At 57.3% G+C, this 23,446-nt stretch overlaps 1 protein-coding gene across 2 annotated transcripts in view; it reads left to right on the top strand.

Annotated features, from left to right (window-relative positions):
- SEMA5B (semaphorin 5B) overlaps window positions 1-23,446 on the top strand; it is a 141,458-nt gene that overhangs the window by 80,648 nt on the left and 37,364 nt on the right. For both annotated transcript variants that reach the window (XM_056126728.1, XM_056126730.1), the window contains exons 2-3: window positions 14,417-14,603; window positions 19,564-19,663. In XM_056126728.1, the coding sequence (XP_055982703.1) occupies window positions 14,462-14,603; window positions 19,564-19,663 (242 nt within the window). In that variant the 5' untranslated portion in view covers window positions 14,417-14,461. The remainder of the gene's footprint in view (window positions 1-14,416; window positions 14,604-19,563; window positions 19,664-23,446) is intronic.

Genomic DNA, 23,446 nt, shown 5'->3' on the forward strand with positions numbered 1-23,446 from the left:
GCTCTGCACCTGAGGCTCAGGCTGGCTGTGGGGGCCCCACCCGTGGGGCTGCCTCCACCCGGCACCCGGCATGCCTGTGCGCAGGCAGCAGATGTTGCCGCTCTCACTTCATCTCCGCAGGATGTACAAGCATGCCCCGCGTGTGAGGAGGAGCTGGTGTCAGTCCTATTTTAGAGACACGGAAGGAGCCTTGAGGACGCTCTGGAGACTCCTTGAATAGTCAGCACGCACCACCCTTTAGTGATGTTCTGGCTGAATGTTCCCAAAGCTACGCTCACCTGTGAGCTGGCCCACCTTCCTCCTGTGCTTCCTGCAGGGGCACACAGACCCTCCCTCCCAGGGCCCCTCCCCTACCCCCTCTCAGGACCCTCCCCTACCCCCTCCCAGGGGCCCTCCCCTGCCCCCTCCCCATGCCCCTCCCCTGTGCTCCTCCCCTGCCCCTTCCCAGTGCCCCTCCACCATGCCCCTCCTTGGTACCTGCTCCAGTGCCCCTCTTTTGAGCCCCTCCCGTGACCCTTGCCCTGTGCTGCGGTCTCCCTGCCCCCTCAGGCTCCTCGGTGTGCCCCCAGCATGGCCCAGGTTCTGCTGCCAGCGCTCATCCTTCTGTAAACCAGCGTGTGTGGGCTGGTGGCAGAGTGGCCCCTCCGACCGGCAGCCTGTAAGGGGCCCCTGACAGGTGAGAGGGACAGGAGCTGAGCCGGAGGAGGTGGTCCCACTTGGGGCTGGAGCAAGGCTGTGTTGCTGGCTCTGAGAGGGAATGTGGAAGACTCTAGAAGGAACCAGGCAACGATTCTCCCCCAGCGCCTCTGCAGAAGAACTGCCTCGCCAAAACCCCGGAGGTCTGTGGTCCTCTAGATAGTGCCAAGACTGCCCTGCTGACCCTCACGCGCATAACAGGACCCCAGACCCAGGGCTGCACACCCGCAACACCATCAGCAGGCCGGGCAAACATCCCTGCGAGGCGGGGCTTCACCCCTTTCTGCTTCCTTCTCAAATAATGTTTGGGCCACACCCTGTGATGCGTAGGAAGTTCTCTGGCTCTGCACTCAGGAATCTCTCCTGGCAGAACTGAGGGAACTACAGGCCACAGGGATGACCCCAGCCGGCCGCGAGGAAGGCAGAGCCCTGCCCACTGTGCTGCCTGACCCAGGCCCTTTGCTTTCTGTCCCTGCACCTCTGTCCTGCAGTCTGCTGCCCAGGGCCGGCACCCAGACTCACTTGACTTCTGGGGTGCCCCCTGTGTGCACAGACCCGTTCTGGTACTCGCGTTGGTTGCCGGCCTGCGGCTGCAAACACGCAGCATACGGGACTTTTGACTCTTCAGTCCTTTCGAAAGGGGTGGGGGAGTTCTAAATCTAGAAGAGGCATCGTGGGCTGCCGGCTCTTTCCAGCAGTTCTTGTCTTCACTGCTCCCCTCAGCCCACCAGCACAGGCGGTGCAGGGTCAGTGTCCTCGCACAGGCCTCGCCCTCCCTGCAGCTCTCAGAGTGAAGGGGACAAGGGAGAGAGCTCCTGGCTGTGGCCCTCTGCCTGCATGCCAAGGCACCAGGGCCCGCTGCTGCTTATGGCTCTTTCTTGTTGGGGCCAAAAGGAGCCCCCAGGCTTCCTGGGCTTGGGAGTGCCTCCCCACCTCCAACACAGAGAGGAGGAGGGGAGAGAGGGAGAGAGGGAGGGAGAGAGAGAGGGAGATTGGGAGGGAGGGAGAGAGAGGGGAGGGAAAGAGAGGGAGGATGAGAGGGAGAGAGGGAGAAAGAGGAAGGGAAAGAGGGAGGGAGGGAGGGAGGGAGGGAGGGAGAGGAGGGAGAGACCGAGAGAGGGAGGGGAGAGAGGGAGGGAAGAAAGGGAGGGAGAGAGGGAGGGAGAGGGGGTGAAAGAGGGAGGAAAAGAGAAAAGGAGAGAGAGAGAGGGAAAGAGAGAGGGAGAGCGAGGGGGAGAGGGAGGGGAGAGTGCCCTGAACAGTCAGATTGAAAGAGTGAGTAAGTGGCAGGGACCCTCCCCACCGAGGTTCATGGACCAAGGGACTCGGTCATGGAGACCCAAGGAAGTTAGGCCAGTCCTGGTTTGCTGTCTGCGTTGGCGCGGTGGGCTGTTTGCAAACGCAATTTTCGTTTTGTGCAGCACCTGAGTGTCTGATAGCAAAATGTTTCCTGGGAGAGCGCGTGCCGTGGGGAGCAGGAAGGAGTCTGCGCTAATGAATAGATAAGCCTGATTTGTGTTTGGCACCATCCTTAGCTGTTTCGTGCCAGCAATTACGAAAGGCAAGCCACCCTTGCTCTCCTTTTCCTTAGAAAAGCAGTCAAGTCGAGTGGAGGGTCGGAAAATTCCGCTGACGTGCTTTCTCTGGTTTGCTATTGCCTCCACCCTTCACCATGCTCCCGGGCAAGAGGCGCGAACCCCATGTGCTCCCCCACCCCCAGTCCTCTCAGCTGTACCACACTGAGGTCAGCCCTGGCCAGCTCCCTGGAAGGTGGGTGCCCCCAACCCCCACCCCCAGCCCTGTTCTCCCGGGCGACCAGGCACTGGTTTCCAGCTTAGTGCGCGGTGACAGCTGCTTCTGGGGCAAGCCCAGGGCCCTGATCACAAACACAGATTAATTAGGAAAAGCGTGTAAGAGGTTCCACCATCTGCAACTCATCCCTGGAGTCGCCTGAGCTGCCCCCCCCACTCAGGAGAGTGGGTCAGAGAAAACAGCCTGGCTTTGGAACCCACACCCAGAGGTGCTCAGGGATCACTCTTAGCTCTGTTCAGGGGACCCTGAATGTATGAGAACAGGAATGGAGCATGGCTGGGCTGCGTGCCAGGCCCCCATCCACGTCTCTCCAGCCCCTCATCTGGGTTTCGAGTCAGGTGCCATTTGATGTTACTTCACAAGCCCGAGCCTCAGTTTCCCCATGAAATGGAAATGAAGCAGTCCCCACTACACCGGGTTAATTTGCAGTTCTCTGGGCCTATGCTGCCTGGTGCATGCTGGCATCATCTCAGCTCTTGCTGTTCTCTAATCTCAGTTCTGCCGGCTCCTTGCTGACCGTGAACGGCAGCTGAGTTCTCACACCTGTACCTTCGCCTGTAACGTACACACGGTTGAGGGGCAAGAGAGAGAGAGAGAGAGAGAGAGAGAGAGAGTTCAGCCGGAGCACATGCCTGGCATGAAGGAGACCCGGGTTTGGTTCCCAGCATCACATGTTATCCCTGAGCACCACCAGGAGTCACCCCTGAGCCCAGAGCCCCCAAAGGCTCATGGGTGTAGCCCCAAAACAAAAACGAAAAGAACGTGGGGCTGAGTTAAGTGGCGCTTGAAGAGCTGTCCATGCTGAACTTGAGCAGATGGCTCTGTTCTAGGTATCTCCCCTGAGTTTAACTGCACCCCGAAGGGAGGGGGGAGCAGGTGGAGCTGGCAGGTGGGACTGAGGAGCACTGGGGGACAGGTGCAGACTGGGCATCTGTGAAGGTGACTGAGGTAAGAGACCAGAGCACTGGGCCCAGCTCAGCCGAGATCACAGAGCAGAGAGACAGAAACCTGCCGGCCCTTAGGACAGGCCCCAGCACTGAAGGGAGCAAGGGAACTCCCTCCAAGCCCGCCCTGCCCACCCGTCCCGCCCTTCCCTGGGCCCAGCCGCCCAGATGGTCTAAAGGGGAAGAAAGGAGGAAAATCCGTATCCAATCTGCCTATTCAGGGCAGGGGGAGGGCTCCGCTTCTCAATCTTACCTTTGTGCTGAGCTGGGCTTAGCCTTGCCCCTGCCGGGTGAGTGGACGGGTGGGTGGGAAGAGGCATTTGGTGGCCTCTGGCGGGTGGGGGTGGGGAGGGTCCCCCACGCCGTCCCTCCCCTCCCAGCCCAGACAGAATGCGGCTTTCCTGTTTGTGCTTTCCCTCCATTTCCTCCTCTTTTCTTTCCCTTCTCTTTTGCTCCCCCTCTCCCAGGCTGGCTGCCAAGTGGAGGCTTTGAATGGAGGCGTGGGGGGGGGGGCAGGGAGGAGGTGCCTCGCTTGCCGAGCCCCTTTCCGAAGGTTGCAGGAGGCTGAGTGTGGGGTGGGGACAGAGGGGGATGCTGATTCCCTCCCACCCTCTGGGACCTGCTGGCCTGGGGCCTGCCGGAGCTTTGGTGGCTGTCAGGTGGCGGTGGGCACGGTGGGCACGTGGGGCTGGGCGCCTGGGGTCTGTCCTGCTGGGGATGCCGCTGGGATTTGCTCTCAGGAGCCTGAGGGACCTGGAAGAGTTGGCCCTCCCCCGCTCCCCACCCTAGCCACAGGAGGCTGACCTGGCAGCAGGAAGTCAGTGGAATCACTTACAGAAGAAGGCACCTCCCTCGGGAAGCCTCGGGAAGTCAGGTCAGACCCAGGGCTGCAGGCTGCCGGCAGGGCCCAGAGGGTGCCAGGAAGGAGGACCCAGCTCCCTCCAGGGAGGACTGAAGCCCTCCACCCAGAGCTTGGCCTCTCCGACTGTTAGTCACCGGCCAGGCCCCTGGGGCCCTCTGGATTCTGCTCTGGGCACACACAGTGCTCACCCCCAGCTACCTGCCAGCAGCAGATCTCACCTCCTGGGTCAGGGTCGAGTCGCTGTTCTCTTCTTCCTGCCTCCTGGCTGTCTATTTGGAGGAAGGAGGCTCCCGGGTCCCCCTTTTCCCAGCCTGGGGATCCCTCCAAAGAGGAAGGAAGTCCTGGTTTCCCTGCCTCCTGCCTGGAGCACCCTCCCCCCCAGTTGTCCCCCCCCTCCCCCCGCCCCCGAGGGGGCTGGGGCCTGATCCCAGGACCAAGTTCAAGGGTTGCTCTCTGGGTTCTTTCAAAAAACGTGCAGGGTTCCAGTCTGTGGAGCTGCCCTGTGGGCAGGCGGCATGGCTGAGCCGTCCTGGCCACGTGTCCTAGCCGTGTGTCCCCGCCACGTGTCCCGCCATCTAAACTTCCCAGAGCTAAGCTCGGGCCACACCCTCCCGACTCCCCCCCCCCCCCCCCCCCCCCCCGTCTCCGTGCAGCAGGAGAGCCCTCCGGCTGCTCTCTGCTTGTGCCCATTACAACCTCACTCCGGGCTCTGGGGTCCCAGGGGAGTCGGCCAAGCCTTTGCCTGTGTCCTTGGTGGCTCCTTGAGTGCGTCCTTCCTTCCTGAGGTGCTGCTCGGACTCTCCCACCCATAGAGGCCTCTCAGACTCCTGGCCACTGGCGTCCTCACGGCTCTCCCCACTCGCCTCCTGCAACTTTCCCCAGTCTCGTTCCTGGTCATTACTCCTGGTTCCTCCGCTCTGCCGGACCCCAGGCTGTGACCTGAGGGGGGCTGGGCCCCTTTCTTTTTCTTTCTTTTTTTTAAAATTTTTATTAGTCAAACACCATGAGGTACATTGTAGACTTACAAATTTTTGTGCTTGGGTTTCAGTTATACCGTGATCGAGTACCCATCCCTCCACCAGTGCCCATTCTCCACCTTTCTGCCCCGACACTGTCTGAGCGGGAGCTGAGATGCTGGTGCTGGGGCCTGGCGTCCAGACTCTCCCCACGCAGGATGTCTGGGCAAATGGGGACGGGGCACAGCAGGCCAGGGGGTGCCTGCTGGAGGTCATGTGGGCTCTAGGGGGGAGTCAGCACACACACATGCACACATACGCACATACACATGCACACATGCATATACACACGCACACACACATGCACACACGCACGCACACATGCATATACACACCACGCACATGCATATGCATACATTCACACACACGTAGGCACACACGTACATACACACTGCACACACATGCACATATACATGCATGTACACACACTTACACACTTGTTCACACACACATGCTCACACACACACGCATGCACACATGCATACTCACACACGCACGCACCCTGCCCTAGTCTGCCTCATCCTTCCCACACCCCGGAGAGAGCAGAGCTCCCTCTGTAACCCAGAGCAGACCCACGGTGCTGCCTTGGCCCTCCGCACCCTGTGCCTCTCAGCACTCCCCCATCCCAGGGCTCCAGCGAATCCTCCTCACTCACTGTGCTGGGAGGGGGGCCCTGGAGAAGTCCCGCGGAAGGCCTGAGCTGCTTGCATGGTCCATGCCTGCCACCTGCGTGCACATGTGTCTGGCCTGCATCCCAGGGACGCTTACCAGGCCCCGCAGGGAACGGGGGCAGCAGTGGGGGAGAAGGCGGAAGAAGTGCTTGCCCATGATTTGGGAAAACGTGTCCTGTCACTGAGACTTCCCCCAATAGCAGGAGTCAGTGGTTCTGGGCTTCCCTGCCCCTACTAAGCATCCACTGCTGCTCTAGTGACGGCAGCCCCAGTGCAGGCCAGGGCAGGGCCTCACTGGACCCCCAGTCCTGCCCCAGCTCTGTCCCGGGCGCTTCTCCCCACTAGGCTGCCAGTGTCCTGTGCCCCCCTCAGCTCCACCCCTCTGCCCCATTAGCTTCGTTTAGACAGGGCCTGGCATGTACTAGCTGCTCAGTAAATACTCAGTTATTGAATTGGTGACCTTGAGGCATCTGTGAGGCAGCTGGTCAAGTCTGACTACAGTCTGACTGCATCACCCCACCTACAGGGGAGAAGGTGGGGTGATGAAATGACAGAAGGAGGGCTTTGTTACTTTGATGGTGACTGGGTGTGCTTCTATCAAAACTCTCAATGGTAAGCACCATTGTGACCATGTCACCTAAACTATAAAATCTTTGTTATGGGCATTTGAAATTGGAATAGTAAATCTAAAAAACATTCCTATTTAAGGGGTTGGAGAGATAGTATAGGGCGTAAGGCATTTGGCTTGCCTGCAGCTTGCCTGGATTTGATCTCTGGCACCACATATGGTTCCCTACCAGGAGTGACCCTGAGTGAGCACAGAGCCAGGAGTAAGAAGCAAGTCTTGAGTACTGCCAGGTATGGCCCCAAACAGCAACAACAACAATAAACATTTGTATGGAGGAATTTCACGAAGTTCCTGCTTTGTGCCAGGCCTAATTGGGGGGCTGTAAGCAGGCTCTCTAAGGCACGGGACCACCAGCTTTACTTTCCAGGTGATGAAATGGAGATTTGCACCCAGGTCTGGTGGCCCAGGACCAGGATTTGGCTTGGCGCCTTCCAGTCTTGTGGAAGATCAAACGAACGGCTTCTTGCCATACGAGACACTTTAGAATTATTTCAATGCCTATCAGACAAACATATCAGAACGCTGGACACAGATTTTTTAGCGTGTTTGGCACAGAGGCTGTCACCGGAGCAGGTGGCTCCAGACTGACTCATGTCCTCCTGGCTCCAGCAAGAACAAGAAAGCTGTTTTAAAGGGATAGGTACAGAGCTCTGAAAACTGATGAAGTCAGAGTCCAGGAGAGGGCTGGCACTGGCCCCTGGAAGGTGTTGGCACCCCAGTGAGTCTTACCCCCATCCTCACTCTCTGTCACCTCCAGGGCCCACTTGGCTTTTTCAAGGTCCTCCGCAAAGACAGCCCTGACCCTCGTGTTAGAGGCACTTCATACAGGCCAGAGAATTTGATGGTTCCTTTTTTTGGGGGGTGGGGGCGGAGAGAGGCAGAGAGAGTGTCCTAAGCAGGGGTCCTGGGTGGCTGGTCCTGGAAACACTCATTCAACCAGCTCCAGCAGTTCAGAGCTAAGAGACAGCAGAGCTGGAGCTGGAGCCACCAGGGCCACTCCTGAAGGTCCTGGGGAGCCTCCTAGTGCAGGGACCCAAGCCTGTGTCTTTTTCTTTTTTTTTTTTTTTAATATTTTTTCTTTTTGGGTCACACCCGGCGATGCTCGGGGGTTACTGCTGGCTCTGCACTCAGGAATTACTCTTGGCGGGCTCAGGGGACCATATGGGATGCTGGGAATCGAACCTGGGTCGGCTGCGTGCAAGGCAAACGCCCTACCCTCTGTGCTATTGCCCTGGCCCCACCCCTGTGTCTTCTGCCTAGAAGGACGCACTCCTGACCCCAAGCTTCCTCCCTGGCAGTGGTTGGTTCGTTTCATCTTGGGTTGGGTTTGGGGTCACTTCTGGCTTTGTCCGGGGCTTACTCCTGGCTCTATGCTCAGAGATCATTGCTCGTGGGTTTGGCAGACAGTATGTGGTGCCAGGGATCACACCCAGGTTCTGCATGCAAGACAAGCGCCTTAGTCCTGTACTCCTTCCCACCCCCCAGTTGTGTGTGTGTGTGTGTGTGTGTGTGTGTGATAAGACTTGTGCACTGTAGTGATAAGACATGGAGCAGGTGTGGAGATGAAGCACTGGCAGCATGCATCCCTTTGACCTGTGGTTGGAGGTGAGATCGTTTTCAACAATGGAGAACTTGAAGAAGCCGTGCCACCTAGTGTGTTGAAGGCTCTTCTCAAAAGAGCTGAACAGTCTTGGGGACACGGGACTTCGCCATTCTTCTTTGTACTCCTGACTGCTCAGGCTTATGGAAATCTGCCCCATCACAGGTACCCCAGACCCCAGGCCCATCCCTCAACACCCTGTTCTCCTTTTCTCCCTTGGAACCCTGGAGGGCCTGATGGCCCAGCTCAGGACAGAGAGACCCGGGGGAGAGCTGCCCTGCCATCCCCTCCCTAGAGGAGACACTCGTCTCCCAGAAGGCCCCCAGCCTCTCCCAGTCAGGCCTGCCCCCCTTCCAGCTCGCTCTCTGGTCCCTGCGCTGCTGGCTGGGGCTCCCGTCCTCCTCTGCTGCCCCCTGGAGGGGAGACCCAGTCCTGGCTTGTCTCTACCTTCCTGTGCCCGTTCTGCTGCTCACACAGTAGCTGTCCTATGCCAGGACCCCGGCGGACCAGCCAGAGTAACTAGGAGCTCCTGACTCAGGAGGGAACTGAGGGACAAAATGTTACTTAAGAACTGTGACAGGAGTGCTTGCACGGATGGGGCATGGGGGTCACTCACACAGACACCTGGTGGGGGCTTCTGTATCATTCAGGCACTGGGAGACCTGGGAAGACTGATGTGCCCCTGACCCATACCTGGAGCCCCCGAGCTGGCCACACTGGGCTGTCTGGGCCTGGGGCAGGGGTGCGGGTATCCTGGCAGTCAGACCTTGGCGGGGGAGTGGGGGGAGCAGGTGGAGGATGGGCAGCATCCCGTGCCGTGGTTGTTCCGAGGGGCTGAGGTCTGGAGAGATGATAACTTACGTCACGTCCAGAGGCACCAGGTAGACAGCCGACATTCTCAGCCGGGGGCAGGGAGGACAACTGAACAAAGGGAATTTTGTTTGTGGGTGGTATCCCATGGTGCTCGGGAGCTATTCCCAGTCCAATGCTTAGGGGTCAATCCTGATAGTGCTCAGGGGCTCTGTGGGGCTGGAACCTTGGTGTCCAATGTGCAACGTGTGCACTGAGGCCCTTTGTGCTCTGCCCGGGCCCTGATTAGGGAACTCCGTGCCGAGGTGCCGGGGGTGAAGTGGAACCGTGTGGTCCAGCTCATTCTGCAGATCTCTGGCAAGGGGCGGCAGGGGCTGGGGCTGGTAGGGTGGAGGGTGGGGGGGCAGTGACTGCTGGAATCAGAAGAGAGCGACCTCAGGGCTGGAGGGTGCCTCCCTCTCAAAAAACAAAATCCTTGCCTTGTCTCTCCCGTTTTCTCTTCCTTCCTTCCTTCCTTCCTTCCTTCCTTCCTTCCTTCCTTCCTTCCTTCCTTCTTTCCTTTCCTTTCCTTTCCTTTCCTTTCCTTTCCTTTCTTTTCCTTTCATTCTTTCTTTCTCCATGCACAGCAATGCTCAGGGGTTACTCCTGGCTCTTCACTCAGTCAGAAATGACTCCTGATGATGCTCAGGGGATGATATGGGATGCGGGGGTCGAATGCAGGTTGGCTGCATGCAAGGAAAATGCCCTCTCCACTGTGCTATGGCTCCTGCGTTTCCCTCCCCCCCTTTTTTGTCCTTCCCGTTTCCTGCCTGTGGGATGGAGCCCTGCACTGCCTGAGCAGGAGCCAGGGTCTATGGGGGAGGAGAGGCCCATGGGAGGCGTCTGGCAGGAATGTTCTGGACTCAGGACCTGCTCTGGCCCCACTGCCTAGGCCTCCCTCCCCGCCGCGTTGTGTGGACCCTGCAGGCAGTAACGCTTCTGCCTCGCCTGGGCTGTTGATAACCGTCTCCTTCCAGGCGTGAGCAGAGAGGCCTGGGAGAAGCAAAGGGTTTCTCTATGAGCTGCCCTGGAACCCAGGCTGCCCAAGGAGCAGGCAGGGCACACGCGCTGCACCCCAGGCAGTGGGAAGCCACGGCTCTGCACATCACTAAGGTGGGGCGTGCTGTGTGTGTATGGGGTCTCTGCTAAGAGTGGCCAGAGTGCAGGGGCAGAGTATGAGCCTGAGGATGAGGGAACCCGGGGCAGGGGGCGGGGGGAGCAGGGGAAACGGCCTAGCACCAAGCCTCCAAAAAACATGATACCCCAAAGTCCCCAGGTAGGCTGGTGGGTGCGAGAACTCTGGGGAGGGGGCAGCAGATCCTCTTCCTGCCTGGAGCCCAGCCCCAGCCATACTCGACACCCTCCCACACAGCACAGCCTCCCCAAGCTGCCAGGACCACATCGACCCAGGGCTGTAGCTCCTGGACTGATATCTCAGAGTCTCCCAGCACTGTCGGCCCAGGTGGGTCACAGCAAACCTGATGGGAAGGTTGCTCGGGGCCCACCAGGGTCAGTGAGTCTCAACGGCAACGTGGAGCGGTAGGCCCCAGCCACTTGGTACCGCCACAGGGATGTAGCAGTGACCCATGGACTCTTGTTGGTCCCAGCTGGGATGGTTCCATCATTCGCCTTTGTGTTGTAACAAGCAACGGGAAGTGAGTTCATCTGTGTTTATCTACAAGGGGGCAGGTTGGGGTAGTGGGCGAGAAGCTGGGGACATCGGAGGGAGGGTGGCAGGATTGGTGTTGGAACATTTAATGCCTGAAACAACTGTATTATGGACAATTCAGTAAATCCTGCTGCTATAATAAAATATTTTGGGGGGAAAGAGTCCTATACAGCAGGACTAAGACTCGTGGGTGCAGGAGGGGCGGGCAGGAGAAGGGGGCTCTGCTGGCGGCTCTGTGTGTCCCTGCAGCCATAGCCCTGTGCCTTCCTCTCTGGCGGGCAGGGTGCTACCCCTCCACCATGGTGCAAGAGGAAGGTAGGGAGCAGAGAGGCCCAGGGCCATGAGTTTCTGAGAAGAAGGTCCCCCAGGGTACTGGTGCCTTGGGGAAGCTGGTCAGAAACACTCTTGGGGGAGCCGGAGAGATGATACAGTGGTTAGGACGCTGGTTTTGCACATGGTCAACGCTGGTTCAATCTCTGGCATGTCGTATGATCCCCACAGGGAGTGATCCCTGAGCACAGAGCCAGGAATAAGCCCTGAGCAGCACTGGATGGGCACTTGCCCCCACCCCCCCAAAAAGAAAAGAAGAACAGAAAAAGAAAAAGACCTTTGGCATCCCTCACCCACTAGCCCCCTGCACCCTAACTTCAAGGCCCAGGCCCCCCGTGTCTGGCTGGGTGCCTGATCCAGTCCTCCCTTCCAGTTCCCCATCCTGGCAGTACACCAGGGAGGCCCTCCATGGCATGGGGACGTAGGAGTGATGTGGGGGTCTAGGTGGGATGGGGCCCAGGAGAAATGCGGGAGCCGCCTCCTGGTCCTGTGGCAACACCTGTGCATGCAATAACTAGCTTCTGAGTTTCATTTCCCAGGTACTAGCAAACACAGTCAGTACCCAGAAGTGAAAATATTCTGATTCCAGCACTATGGGGGGTCCCCTGAGCTCTCAGAAGTGATTCCTGAGCACAGTGCCAGGAGAAAGTCCTAGGCACTGCTGGGTGTGGCCCAAAGACACACACACACGCACACCAAAAAAACTTTTTTACTTTTATTCTATAAAAAGATATTTTATTGGTTCTTGTTTTGCTTGTTTGCTTGGGTTTTTGTTAATTTTTATTTTGGGTCACACCGGGTGATGCTCAGGGGTTACTCCTAGCTCTGCACCCAGGAATTACTCCTGGAGGTGCTCAGGGGGAGACCTTATGGAATGCCGGGGATCAAACCTGGGTCAGCTACATGGATGGCAAACACCCTGCCCACTGGACTGTCACTCCAGCCCCCAAACCTTTTAATTCATGTTACCAACTAATTTTATTTATTTCCTCTCTTCCACTCTTTTATTGCTGCTGCTTGTCATGGATGACTGTGGTGTGCCAACTGGGGGTGGCACGCTCTCCGGGTCATGCTCCATGACTGGGGTGATTGCCCATGAGCGTGTCCGCCGTGGCGCTCACACACATTTTAGTCACAGCTCTTGGGGTCACTGCAGCACTCACACTCCTGCTTCCCAGAAGTCAGGCTAAGTGATGCTTACCTGGGGATCAGGCCCTGTGAGTTGTGCTGCTCACACACTCCTGCCTGCAGTACAGCAGAAATACTTGCAACAGGCATCAAAGGCAATGGAACTGCCAAGATCCTACCTGGTGTATGTGTGGCACTGCGAATTGAACTCGCTTGATGCTCACTAGGCAGGTGTTTCCAGCCACTGAGCTATCTGAATCTGACCCGGCCTTTTGATCGAAACTCGTTGTGGTCTGCTTTCCCAGTGTATGTGAATGCTGATCAAGGAAATAAAAACATGCACTTTTACGTCTACCATCTTTTTACACGGAAGGCTGTTCAGCTGGTCTGCACCTTGCTATCTTCACTGCCCTAAGGGTTCCTCTGTATTGAAATGTAGAGAAATTCATCATTCATCTCCAGTGCTGTATTCCATTACCAAGTACATCGCAGCTTGTGCAAGCAGCCTCCTGTTGCTAAATATCTAGTTACTTCCTGACTTCTGGTACTTCAAAGAAAGCCACAAGGAGTCATCTTGTATACAAGTCACTTTGCACATGGGACCGTTTGTTTCTCCGAGATGAAGGAGCAGGTTTTCGCTTCCAGTCAACAATCGGATGCAGATGGGTGCTTATGCAGAGTTCAGCCAAGTAGATTACCAGAGAAGTTAAAAGAAAACAGACTGAATAAAACACAAGGCCAAATATTTAATTGGATCAAATGTCCAAAAAATTGCTCTGTAAGACAACTATGCAGTTTTCACTTTTACTGTTATTTTTCTTTGGTCGAAGAGAGGTTGGGTCACAGGCAGTGGTGCTCAGGAGTGGCCCCGGGTGAGGCTCTGGTCCATACGTGGTGTCACATATGCTCGGTCTCAGACCAAGCATAGCCCGCTGTACTGTCCCTCCAGCCCAACTGCTAGGAGGTTTTGTTATGTTCTGCGTTTACCTTGTGACAGAGTTATCACACCTTGTGGATGGATGTGGTCCAGCGCCATGTTTTGAGTGGCGTTTTCAGTCTAGACACCCAGAAGAGAGACGAAAGGATAAAGGCCTCTGTCTTGTGCCCAGACTTGCCTGGTCCCTGTCCACAGAGAGGTGTCCTTCCCCAGGCCCACCCACAGGCTAGGAGGTGTCCCTTCTCCCACAGCCTTTACAAAGGGGTGTCATCAAGCTGAGGTACTTGCTGTGGCATCTCTACCTGAAGCTTGACTTGGTGCTGCGTTGATGAGTCAGAATAAGTGTCCTTCAGGCGTGGGAGCCCTGTTTGCGTGTGTATTTGGGGGTTCACACTTCAGTTGGGTGATTGATCTTTTTCTTCTTGATTCTCATGTGTTCTTGCTGCTTCTCTGCGCGAAGTGTGATTTGGTTTTTCCATTTTGTCATTTGCCTTCTGAGTTTGCTGGATGTTTGTTGCAGGCTGGGGAAAGGAGGACCTGCAGACGTTTTATTATTTTGTGATGTAAAGTTGGCCGATCATTTCTTGCCTAACTCCTGGATTTTGAATCATGAGTTCTCACTCTGATGTTAGAAGAAATTCTGCCCACATTTTCTTCCAGTGTGTTTATAGCTTTAATCTTAACATTTAAATCTTCGATCCAGTTGGAATTTTTCCTAGTATAAAATATGAATTGCAGATTCAAATTTATCTTTTTGCAAATAACTTACTCCTGTGTCCTAGCTCCATTTATTAAACTCCTTAGATATCATCCTTTATCATTAAAACAAGTTTGAAGTCATCTTGGGATCATAATAGGGAAAAAAAAAACCTCTATCATTTGTCAATTTTATCCAGAACACCATTCCAAGGGAAATTAGCTTTCAAGATATGATCTATAACTTTGCATGGAGCAGACTAAGCTATACTAAACAGAATAAAGATGTATGAAAAAAACAAGCAAACCAACCCACCCCATCTCATCACTGACAACTACCCCCCGACCTAGTGGGTGGATGCATGCAAGGCAGGTGTTTCAACCACTGAGATACCTGACCCCCAGCCTCTTTATTGAAGTTTGTTGTGGTTTTCTCTCCTTGCATATATGAATGCCAATCCAAGGACATAGGAACACGTATTTTTATGTCTACCCTGCACAAAAGGCTGTTAGGCGGGCCTGCGCCTTGCTACCTTCATTCCCTAAGGATTTGCGGTGAGATGGTGTTTGCTTTGCAGGTCTGCCCGGCCTGCTTCCAGGAGCTCGGCCCGCCGCGGCCCGCCATGGTGCTCCCGGGAGCACTGCTGCCGCCCAGCCTCACGCTGCTGCTGTTCCACCTCTCCAGCTCCCAGGATCTCTCCAGCGAGCCCAGCGGGGAGCAGTCTCTGTGTACCCCCAGGGAACACCCCACCGTGGCCTTCGCAGGTGAGACCCTCCCCCCACACGGCCCTTCTCTGCTTCCTCAGGGCTGAGGTGCTGAGGTGAGACACAGCGGGGTCCCATGTGCTGCTCAGGCCCGTCGCTCTCTCTTCAGAGATGCTCCCTCTGGGTGCTGCGTCCAAGGGCGGGAAGCCAGCTGGAGGGTTTAGACTCCGCTGCTCAGTTGTTTGTGTTGGAGCTAAGTGACTGGGGTGGGGCGCATTGTCTTCCGGGGGTTCCTCTGCTGACGGCTCAGTGGGCTGGCCAAGGTCTGGCTGGTGGTCCCACGCTCTGGCTCTTTTGGAAGCGTGAGCTTCATTTCTTGGCTTCCCTGGAAGGGCGAGAATGAAGATGACTCATCACGGGGGCTGTCTGGCAAACCTCCCTGGGCTGCAGACAGCTCCAGGGATGCCTGTCTTTGGGCTCTTGGGACCCCCAGGGAAGGGGCCTGGTGACTAATCTCCCCATCTGCTGGGGAGCATGAGAGCGCTGTTCTCGAGTGTTTCCCAACCCGCGAATGTGCCTCGCTGGCCCTGCTCCGAGGGGCCCCTGGGTTCTCACGAGAGTTTCTAAAAGTAGCTTGTACATTTGATGAGCCTCTAAGAGGAAACAAGCTCACATCCCATATGTTCTCCCATGGCCTGTTAGCCTGTTGGGGGCCCCGGTGGCGGGAGAATCCCACCCATCCTTCCGGACCCATCGCTGTGTCGTTAGGCCTGTGGTGTCCTAAGGCCTGTGATATCCTCGCAGTGGAGGGGATGGGAGGGTGGAGGCCAGGGACGCAGGGCTTAAACTCAGGGGGACCCTTGGCAGGAGGAGGCGGCCAGCGGGTTTTCTGAAGCACAGCCAGAGCCGAGATGTGAGAAGGAGACCAGGACGACTGGAGAGAGAACTCCCAGGGGCCAGCGGGAGAGGGACAGGTGGGGCCAGGGCAGCACGTGGGACCCAGGAAGGTTGACCGGCGTCCCTGCTAGCACTGTCCCCCAGGTCCAGACAGGGCCTCCCAGCAGTCCCCAGTTCTGTCTTGTTTGAGCTGGGGTCCAGGCTTGAAAGGCTTCAGCAGGTTAAAGTAAGTCAGCAGTGACCATCAACGACCAAGCACAGCACCCTGAAGCCCTGCCCCTCCCTCCTGTGCTGGTGGCTGTTCCTGAAGGCAGGGACTGAGCAGGGCGCCAGCACGGCAGCTCTGAGGGACAGTCTCACAAGGCGTTGTGTGGACCCTCTGGGTCTGGCTGAGGGGGGCAGGAGCAATGGAGGAGAGCAGAGACCCTGACCCCCATGCATCTCTACTGGAACAAATTGGGGAGGGGGCTGCAGAAACGAGAGGTGTGCCCTTGAGGCCACTCCCTGGACAGTGCTCTCCAGATGGAGCTTGTTTCAACTGACGTGTCCACCTACCCTCACACAGAGTAAAGGAATGAGGGACAGTGGGCATGGGCGTGTCACAGTGGCCTCGGACCCTGGCAGCAGAGATGGCCAGTCACCCAGGACGGGCGGCCTGGAGCAAGGTCACATCGCAGCTCTTCCTCCCACCCTCCGGGCTCCCCTCAGCCCCCTCCCCCACGTGGGTAGCTTTGGGTTTCCCTACACATTCTCCAAACTTACTCCTTGTTTTGCTTGTTTTTGTTTCGGGACCGCATCGCAGCAGTGCTAGGGGTGGCTTCTGGCTGTGCTCAGGGGACCCTGCAGGGCTGGGGACCCAGCGAGGCCTCCCTCAGCAGAGCCTGCGATGGTCTCTGGATTTGGGGCCTGCACAATGCGGGGAGTGGAGCTGGGTGCTGGGGTCCTCGCAGGAGTCTGGGGGTGCCCAGGTCTCCCCAAGGTGCCCCCAGTGCAGGTGGCAGTCAGCTCCATCTCCCCGTAGGTTTTTGCACTGCTGAGCACACCCTGGGGACTCATTCCTGCCAAGTGCCGGCAGTGACCCAGCGCGCAGGGCAGTCCAGGTCATGCGTGTCCCCCTCCCCTGCCTGCCTGGTCTCCCGGTGACCCCTAACTACCCTGGAAGGGCGGCCGGGTGCAGCATCCGATGGGCTCCAGGGTCTTGTCCCATGCAACCTTCTCCCTGGGCCTCCTCGGGCGGGCTGGGCTGGGGGTCTCTGCAGCCGCACCCCCTTCCGTCGCCTTTCATGCGCAGGCGGGAGCAGTGTGTGTTCACGGAGCCAGCGGTCGATCCATAAAGTGGGTAATTGAATTGGCGCTAATTAAAATCACAGGCGCGTCATGGAGAATGTCATTTTTCTCTTAAAGCTGCCGTCCGCCGGCTTCATGCACGCGGAGCTCGGGACGTGCTCGGGGTTGAGAGCGGCCTCTCCGCCCTGCCCCTCCCACACAGGGCGCAGAAATGGAGGAGCCGCCTGCGTCCCCCCACCCCTCCCCACGGCACCCCTGCCTCTGCCCCTGCCTCCTCAGGAGAGGACCGCGGGGATTCCGCACTGACAACACCTGGCATTGCTGCTGACCGGGCACACTGTGCCCATCTAAATGCCCCCTCGGGAGGAGGAGAGAGCTAGCATCCTGACCGCCGACTGTTGGGGAGCCCCTGTGTGTGGAGATAGGCGAGCCCATCACCCCTTCCCTCTCTCCTCCCAGAAAGGGCATGCTGAGAGTGAGTGGAATGTACGGCGTGGAGGAACAGTGGGAAGGAATCACATTAGATCAGGGTTGCAAAGTTATGATCCAGAAAGACTTCCTGGAGGGGGAGGCCTCTTGGCCAGTCCCTGAGGTAGTTTAATAGCCCAACAGGCTTTCTGAGATCAGCTACAAACAGCCAGCACCACTCACTCCTGATCCTGATGTTGCCCAGATGCCATTACAGCTACCAAGCAGGCCTTACCACGTCACCTGCTGGGGGCAGAGGCAGGCCCAGGAGGGGGCTTCATTTTGCTGCAGAATTTCTTCTTTGCTCGAAAATCATGCATATCACAGTTTTCTGAAAAACATCCAACTCGAGAAACTTCCCTTTCTCCAGGGAGCGATTAAGTATTTGCCTGTCGTGCAGAAACGAAGGGCTGCTTTTACTCTGGGTGGAGGGATAACGAGCAATGATTTATTTCCCCAGGACTCCACGCACCCCCTCACGCACGCTCGCACGCACTCTCCTCTGGGCCTCTGCGAGCCGCGGCTGAGGAGCGATGGGGGGAGGCGCCGGGCCTTGGGCCCCCCTGCTCTCCTCCCCTCTTTTGAGCAGCCCTCCACACCCCTGCTCTGTCACTGGGATCAGACCCCACCCGAGGCGAGGTGAGGACTGAGCAGGCGCTGTCCAGGGGTGCTGTGGGTCACCAGGGAAGGGCTGGTCCACACTGTTCCTGACGTGCCCGTCCCCTGCCCTGCCACCCACACAGGGGGCTGCCGGTGCTCCTTAACACCCTCATGAAACTCTGTGGCCTTGGCCTCAGAGAAAGAACTGCACGCGTGCACACACACACACACACAAACACACACACCACACATAACACACACAGCACAACACACACACCGCACAACCCCCCCAAATACACCACACACAACACACACAGCGCAATACACACATAACACAAGTAACACATGGCATAACACACACAACACACATAGCACAACACACACAACACGCAGTGTGGCATACATACAACACACATAACACATGCAGCACAACACACCACACACAGCACAACACACAGAGCATAACATATACCACATGCAGCACAACACACAACACACACATAATGCACATAGCACAACACACACCACACAAGACATGCACAACAGACATACCACACACAGAATAGCCACATACGCAGCTCAATATACACAGCACAACACACACAAGACACACAACACATACAGCATGCACACAACATAGCACAGAACACACAACACACAAAGCACGCACGCACACACACAGCATGCACCCTCCCTTCCAACTCTGTTTCTCCCTCCACTTACAGCCTTACTTGAAACCTGATTCTTCTTGTTCAGAAATATGTCAGGGGGCTGAGAATTATTTTTACACCCATTTAAACTCTGCCAAACGTGGGTGGCCCTAAGAATTCAAGACGCAAGCAAGATCTTGGCCCGGAGAGCTAGGGCCGGGCTTAGGGTAACTGCCTTGCCTGCCTGTCCACCTGGACTTTACCCCCGGCACTGCACATGGGCCCCCAAGCATGATCAGGAGTGATCTCTGAGCGCCAAGTAAAGGGGTGGTCCAACCCTCTCACCCCAGAAGGAAGTAGGAATTTCCCTGTCCCCCAGGGCACACCAAGCTAGGCAGCAGCAGGAAGGCGGCTGTGATGGTGGGCGGTAGGTCACCCTGGCTTGGGGGTTCAGGTGATGGCGGGGCAGTGGTCACCCTGGTTTGGGGGTTTGTGGAGGCAGGTGGGGCTAGGAACTGATCACTGAGAGAACAGAAATGCAGACATCTGCTTGCAGGACGCTCTTGCCTGGCGAGTGTGGTGGGATGGAGTGGGGGGGGGGGGGTGCAAGAGAGCTTCGTGCTTGCTGTGGGTCCCCGAATCACGCGTGAGCTGGGGAACAGGGTCAGCACCCAAAAGCCCACACAGGAGCCGGGGGCAAATGGGCACTATTAAGGAGCTTAGCACAGGGGAGGGACGGGACCAGATTCGCGCTTCACAAGGGTCAGCTGGTTGCCATGTGTGGGGCGGGAGGGCTGGAGCGGAGGCCAGGCCAGCCACAGGGCGCATGGTATGTTGGAGCACAGCGGGCAGGAACCGCTGGGTTTCGGGCTGGTCTGCAGGTAAGCAAAAGGATGTGACGTCCTCATGGCTTCCCCCGGGCTGGATGTGGGAGGGTCTGGGGATTTGAATCTCCAGGAGTGACTGGGGGCAATCGGGGTGGAGAGGGGAGGCCTCCAGGAAGGATGAAAAGCCCCCAGCTGTTGGGAAGGGGCACCCTGCCTTCCCGCTGCCTGTCTGCTCCCACGCCCGCACAGCTGGACGCCCGCGGTAACCAAGAGGCTCCTCTTCCTCCCTAGACCTGCAGCCCTGGGTCTCCAACTTCACCTATCCTGGGGCCCAAGATTTCTCCCAGCTCGCCCTCGACCCTCCCAGGAACCAGCTCATCGTGGGAGCCAGGTAATGGGTGCAGAGGGGCAGGGCCAGGAGTGGTGGGTGGAGGGGATGTTTTCGGGGATGGACTCATTCCTCCTTGACCTACTGGGTGCTTGCGCTCGCTCTCTCTCTCTCTCTCTCTCTCTCTCTCTCTCTCTCTCTCTCTCTCATCTCCCCACCGTGTTGGTGACATGGAAGAAAGCATTGTTGGGGTGAGGGTCAGGGTGAGGCAGGGAAGGAACTTCAGATCTTGGTGCCCCGTACTTCAAAGGCAGAGGGGCACTGGACACCATCCGTTTGCAGGCTGCCCCCTCCCCAGCCCTACCAGTCCCCTAGCACACACCTCGTTGTTGGAGCGCGGGGCGCCCCCTGCTGGCAGTGGGCTGCCTGCACCTGTCCCATGCTCTCATGCCCTGTTCTCCCTTCCCTCTGGTCAGTACTGCAGGTAATCCGCTAGGCGGGAGGATTTACGGAGACTCTGTGGAGTGCAGGAGGAGGTGGGGATTCTCACAAAACCCTACATCAGGCTCTCAGAGTTTTTTGACCTGCAACCCCCTTTTCAAAAAAAAGTCCTTCAGAGCCCCACTAAAATCTGCCTTCTTAAAGCGAACAGAAAGTACCTCCTCCCCCAATTTCACCTGAGGCTACTAGTGCCCCCCATCACTCCAGTGTCCCCATCCTAGAGTGGGGACTGGTGTCACCCACGTTGAGGAAATATTGCCACAGCTCCTCGGCGCTGGAGAGAAGGGGCTTAGGGCTGATCTCAGTGAGAGAACCCGGGCCAGCAGTACCAGTGGAGCCTAGAAGAAGTTCAAGCAGGAGAGATGAGGAGCAACTTGGCACTTGCCGTACACGCGGCCAGCCTGGACTCCGTCCCCAGCACTCGCAGCAGTGACCTCAGGAGTAAGCCCTGAACACCACTGAGTGTGGCCCCACCCCACCCCCACCAAGTGTGAGGGCTCCTCCCAGAACCTGCTGAACCAAAAACTGGAGGCTAGGGTGCGAACCCTGTGTGACCCCTCCCCTGGTCTGCTGGGCTCTGCACTCTGAGGCTTGCGGATGTCAGTCCTGCCATCAATCTCGACCCGAAGAAGGTGGAAGGTGACCGCCAAGGACATACTTCCCGAAGGCCTGGACCCGGGAGTATGGTTCTGCCAGTCTGTGCTGTGGCCTCCCACTACTGCAGTATCTGCCCCACGCTCGTTGTCCCCGCAGATCTGCCCAGTGGCAGGCCAAGAAGGCGGCCTCACTCCAGTGTGTCAGAGCAGCCTGGCCCCTGGGCCTGACCGCGCGTCCCCATCCCCTCCCGGCTGGTGCGAAGGAGACGGCTCGGGGACACAGCACCACGGGAAGCCTGGAGGAGCCGGGTTCTGGTCTTGGGTGGGCGCTCTGAGGCTGTCCCCGCACCTGGAAAGTCTGGGGCACCGGCTCTGCATCCACATCACCACACTGTGGTGGAGCTGGAGCTAAACGTGTCTGTGGAACCGGGTGGGGCGGAGGGGTGGAGAGGAGAGGGAGTCCAGTGAGTCGGCACGCGCCTTACACTGGCCACTCAACCGCTGGCTCACAGGCCCCCGAGCCCCACCAGGAGTGATCCCGAGTGCAGAACCAGGAGTCAGCCCTGAGCACCGCTGGGCGTGGCCGACCCACCCTTTACCACACTGAAATAAGCAAGTATCAGGGCTGTGTGCTTGACCTTCCAAAGGTCGAGGAGCACAGGTCAAAGGGTGGACCCCTGCAGCCAGTGCAAGCTGGACCCTCTGTCCGGGCGTGAGTCTGTGGATGCTCCGAGGAATAATCTAGATGTGAAAGGCCGAATCCAGAACTCAGTTAGCCACAAATAGACGAGAGAGCAGCTCCATTTTCCCAGCAGTGAGGATGACTGACTTGTTCTGAGGTGCAGTTGCTGGTGAGAGGCAGCGCAGAGACAGGGATTCACACGCATCCCCGGCCCCCCGCGGCGCCTCGGGTGAAAGCAGCATCCATCCTGCCCTGCGCGCCCGTTGCCCGCCCCACCCCCTTCACGGAGCCTGCCGCCCCCGCTCCAGCGTTGTTGAAGCATTTTGAAAGCTGCCACTCATCTGACGCCTGCCAGGTGCCAAACATGCACTAAAGTGTCGAAAACATGAAGTCAATCAGGCGTGTCAGAAATTACTGCCTCGTGCGATCTGCTGGGGGGCGGGGGCAGGGGGACGGTGAGCATCTCTGGTTTGGACCAGGAAATGGGAGCTCAGGTTAAATCACCAGCCAGTGGTCACGCTGCCTTTCCCCTCCTCCACCCTCAACACACACACACACACACACACACACACACACACACACACACACTGCAGGGAATCAACTTTTTCCCAAGTTGCAGGGCAAGAGATGAACAGAGGAAATGAGTTCTGGATTCAGCCTTTAACATCCCTTAGGGCAAACGAAAGAAAAATGTTGATTCTTCTTTTTTCTCCCCTTTCTCTGGGTCATTTTCCTGTCTGTGTCTTTCTCTGGGTCATTTTCCTGTCTGTGTCCTTTCTCCTGTCTTGCATTCCTTCCCTTCCTTCTCTCCTGCCTGACATTCCTTTCCCTTCCCTCCTTTCTGGGCCCTGGGGTCCAGGCTGAGGAGGTTCATTTCTGCTGCTTGTTTCATTCGGGGAGGGGCGGCCAGGCTGCAGGTTTCTCTCTCTCACGCCCAGAAGACGAGCTGCGCTCTAGTGATGAGTGCTGTGTGAGGAGCAAAGGTGAACAGAAAGACGCCCTGTCACCCAGATTGTTCCAGCCAGGTCCGGGTGCGGCAGCCCCTGAAGCGTGCTGGGGGCAGTCTCTGCCAGGACCTGCAGGAGGGGTGTGCTGGGAGGCTGCAGAGCCCCAGCACAGCTGGGGGAGCCTGGCCGGGGGGGGAGGCCCCCTTTAGCCCAGCAGGGCCCGCCTCCTTGGCCCCTCCCAGACCGTCCCCTCATTTCTCTTTCCCACCTGACTTTGACCAGAACTTTCCAAAGGAATTGTTCTTAAATATTTTGGAAACCAAAAGAAGAAAAGCCAAAGGCGGGAGAAGGAAAAAAAGCAAATGCTGAAGAAAGGCCCAGAATCATCTGCTTGACATCACTCAAGGCCGTGTGTGGGCACAAGCCCAGGCTCACACGGCCACACCGTGGATGCGTACACACACACCTGCACACTCTTGCACATGCACACTCACATACACATGTATGTACGTACACCTATACATGTGTCCAAAAATTCATGCACACTTGCACATGCACACACATGCAGTGCACATACACTTGTGCCTGCAAACATGGACATGCATGCACACACATTCACACACGCACAAGCTCATTCAAGCGTGCACACACACACACGCACACACACTAGGCCCTGTGAGATAGGAATGGCAGAGGCCCATTGGACTCAGGCTCCCAGAAGGCCACAGCAAGTGGCCGGGCTGGAGTTCTCTGGCAGGCCCTGCCCCATGACCATGGGGCGCTCAGCTCCAACCCTGCCACTGTCAAGTCCAATGGCCTGGCTGTGAGCCCCATGAAGGTGATGGCAGCTTGATGGTTACACTTTCAGCATCCACTCCGTTCTTTATCAGGGGGAGGTGAATTAGGGGGCACACTCAGGAGTGCTCAGGGCTTACTCCTGGTTTTGTGCTCAGGCATCACTCCTGGCGGGGCTCGGGGGACCATCTGTTGTGTCAGGATCTAACTGGGGTCAGCAGCAAGCAAGGCAGGCTCTTTCTTCATGACACTCTCTCCAGCCCCATCAGCGTCGTTCTTGGAGTTTTTTTTTAATTCTAAAATTAGGACTTTTTATTTTCAGACT

Source organism: Sorex fumeus, unplaced genomic scaffold (assembly GCF_029834395.1).
Source record: "Sorex fumeus unplaced genomic scaffold, SorFum_2.1 ptg000063l, whole genome shotgun sequence".
Lineage (NCBI taxonomy): Eukaryota > Metazoa > Chordata > Mammalia > Eulipotyphla > Soricidae > Sorex > Sorex fumeus.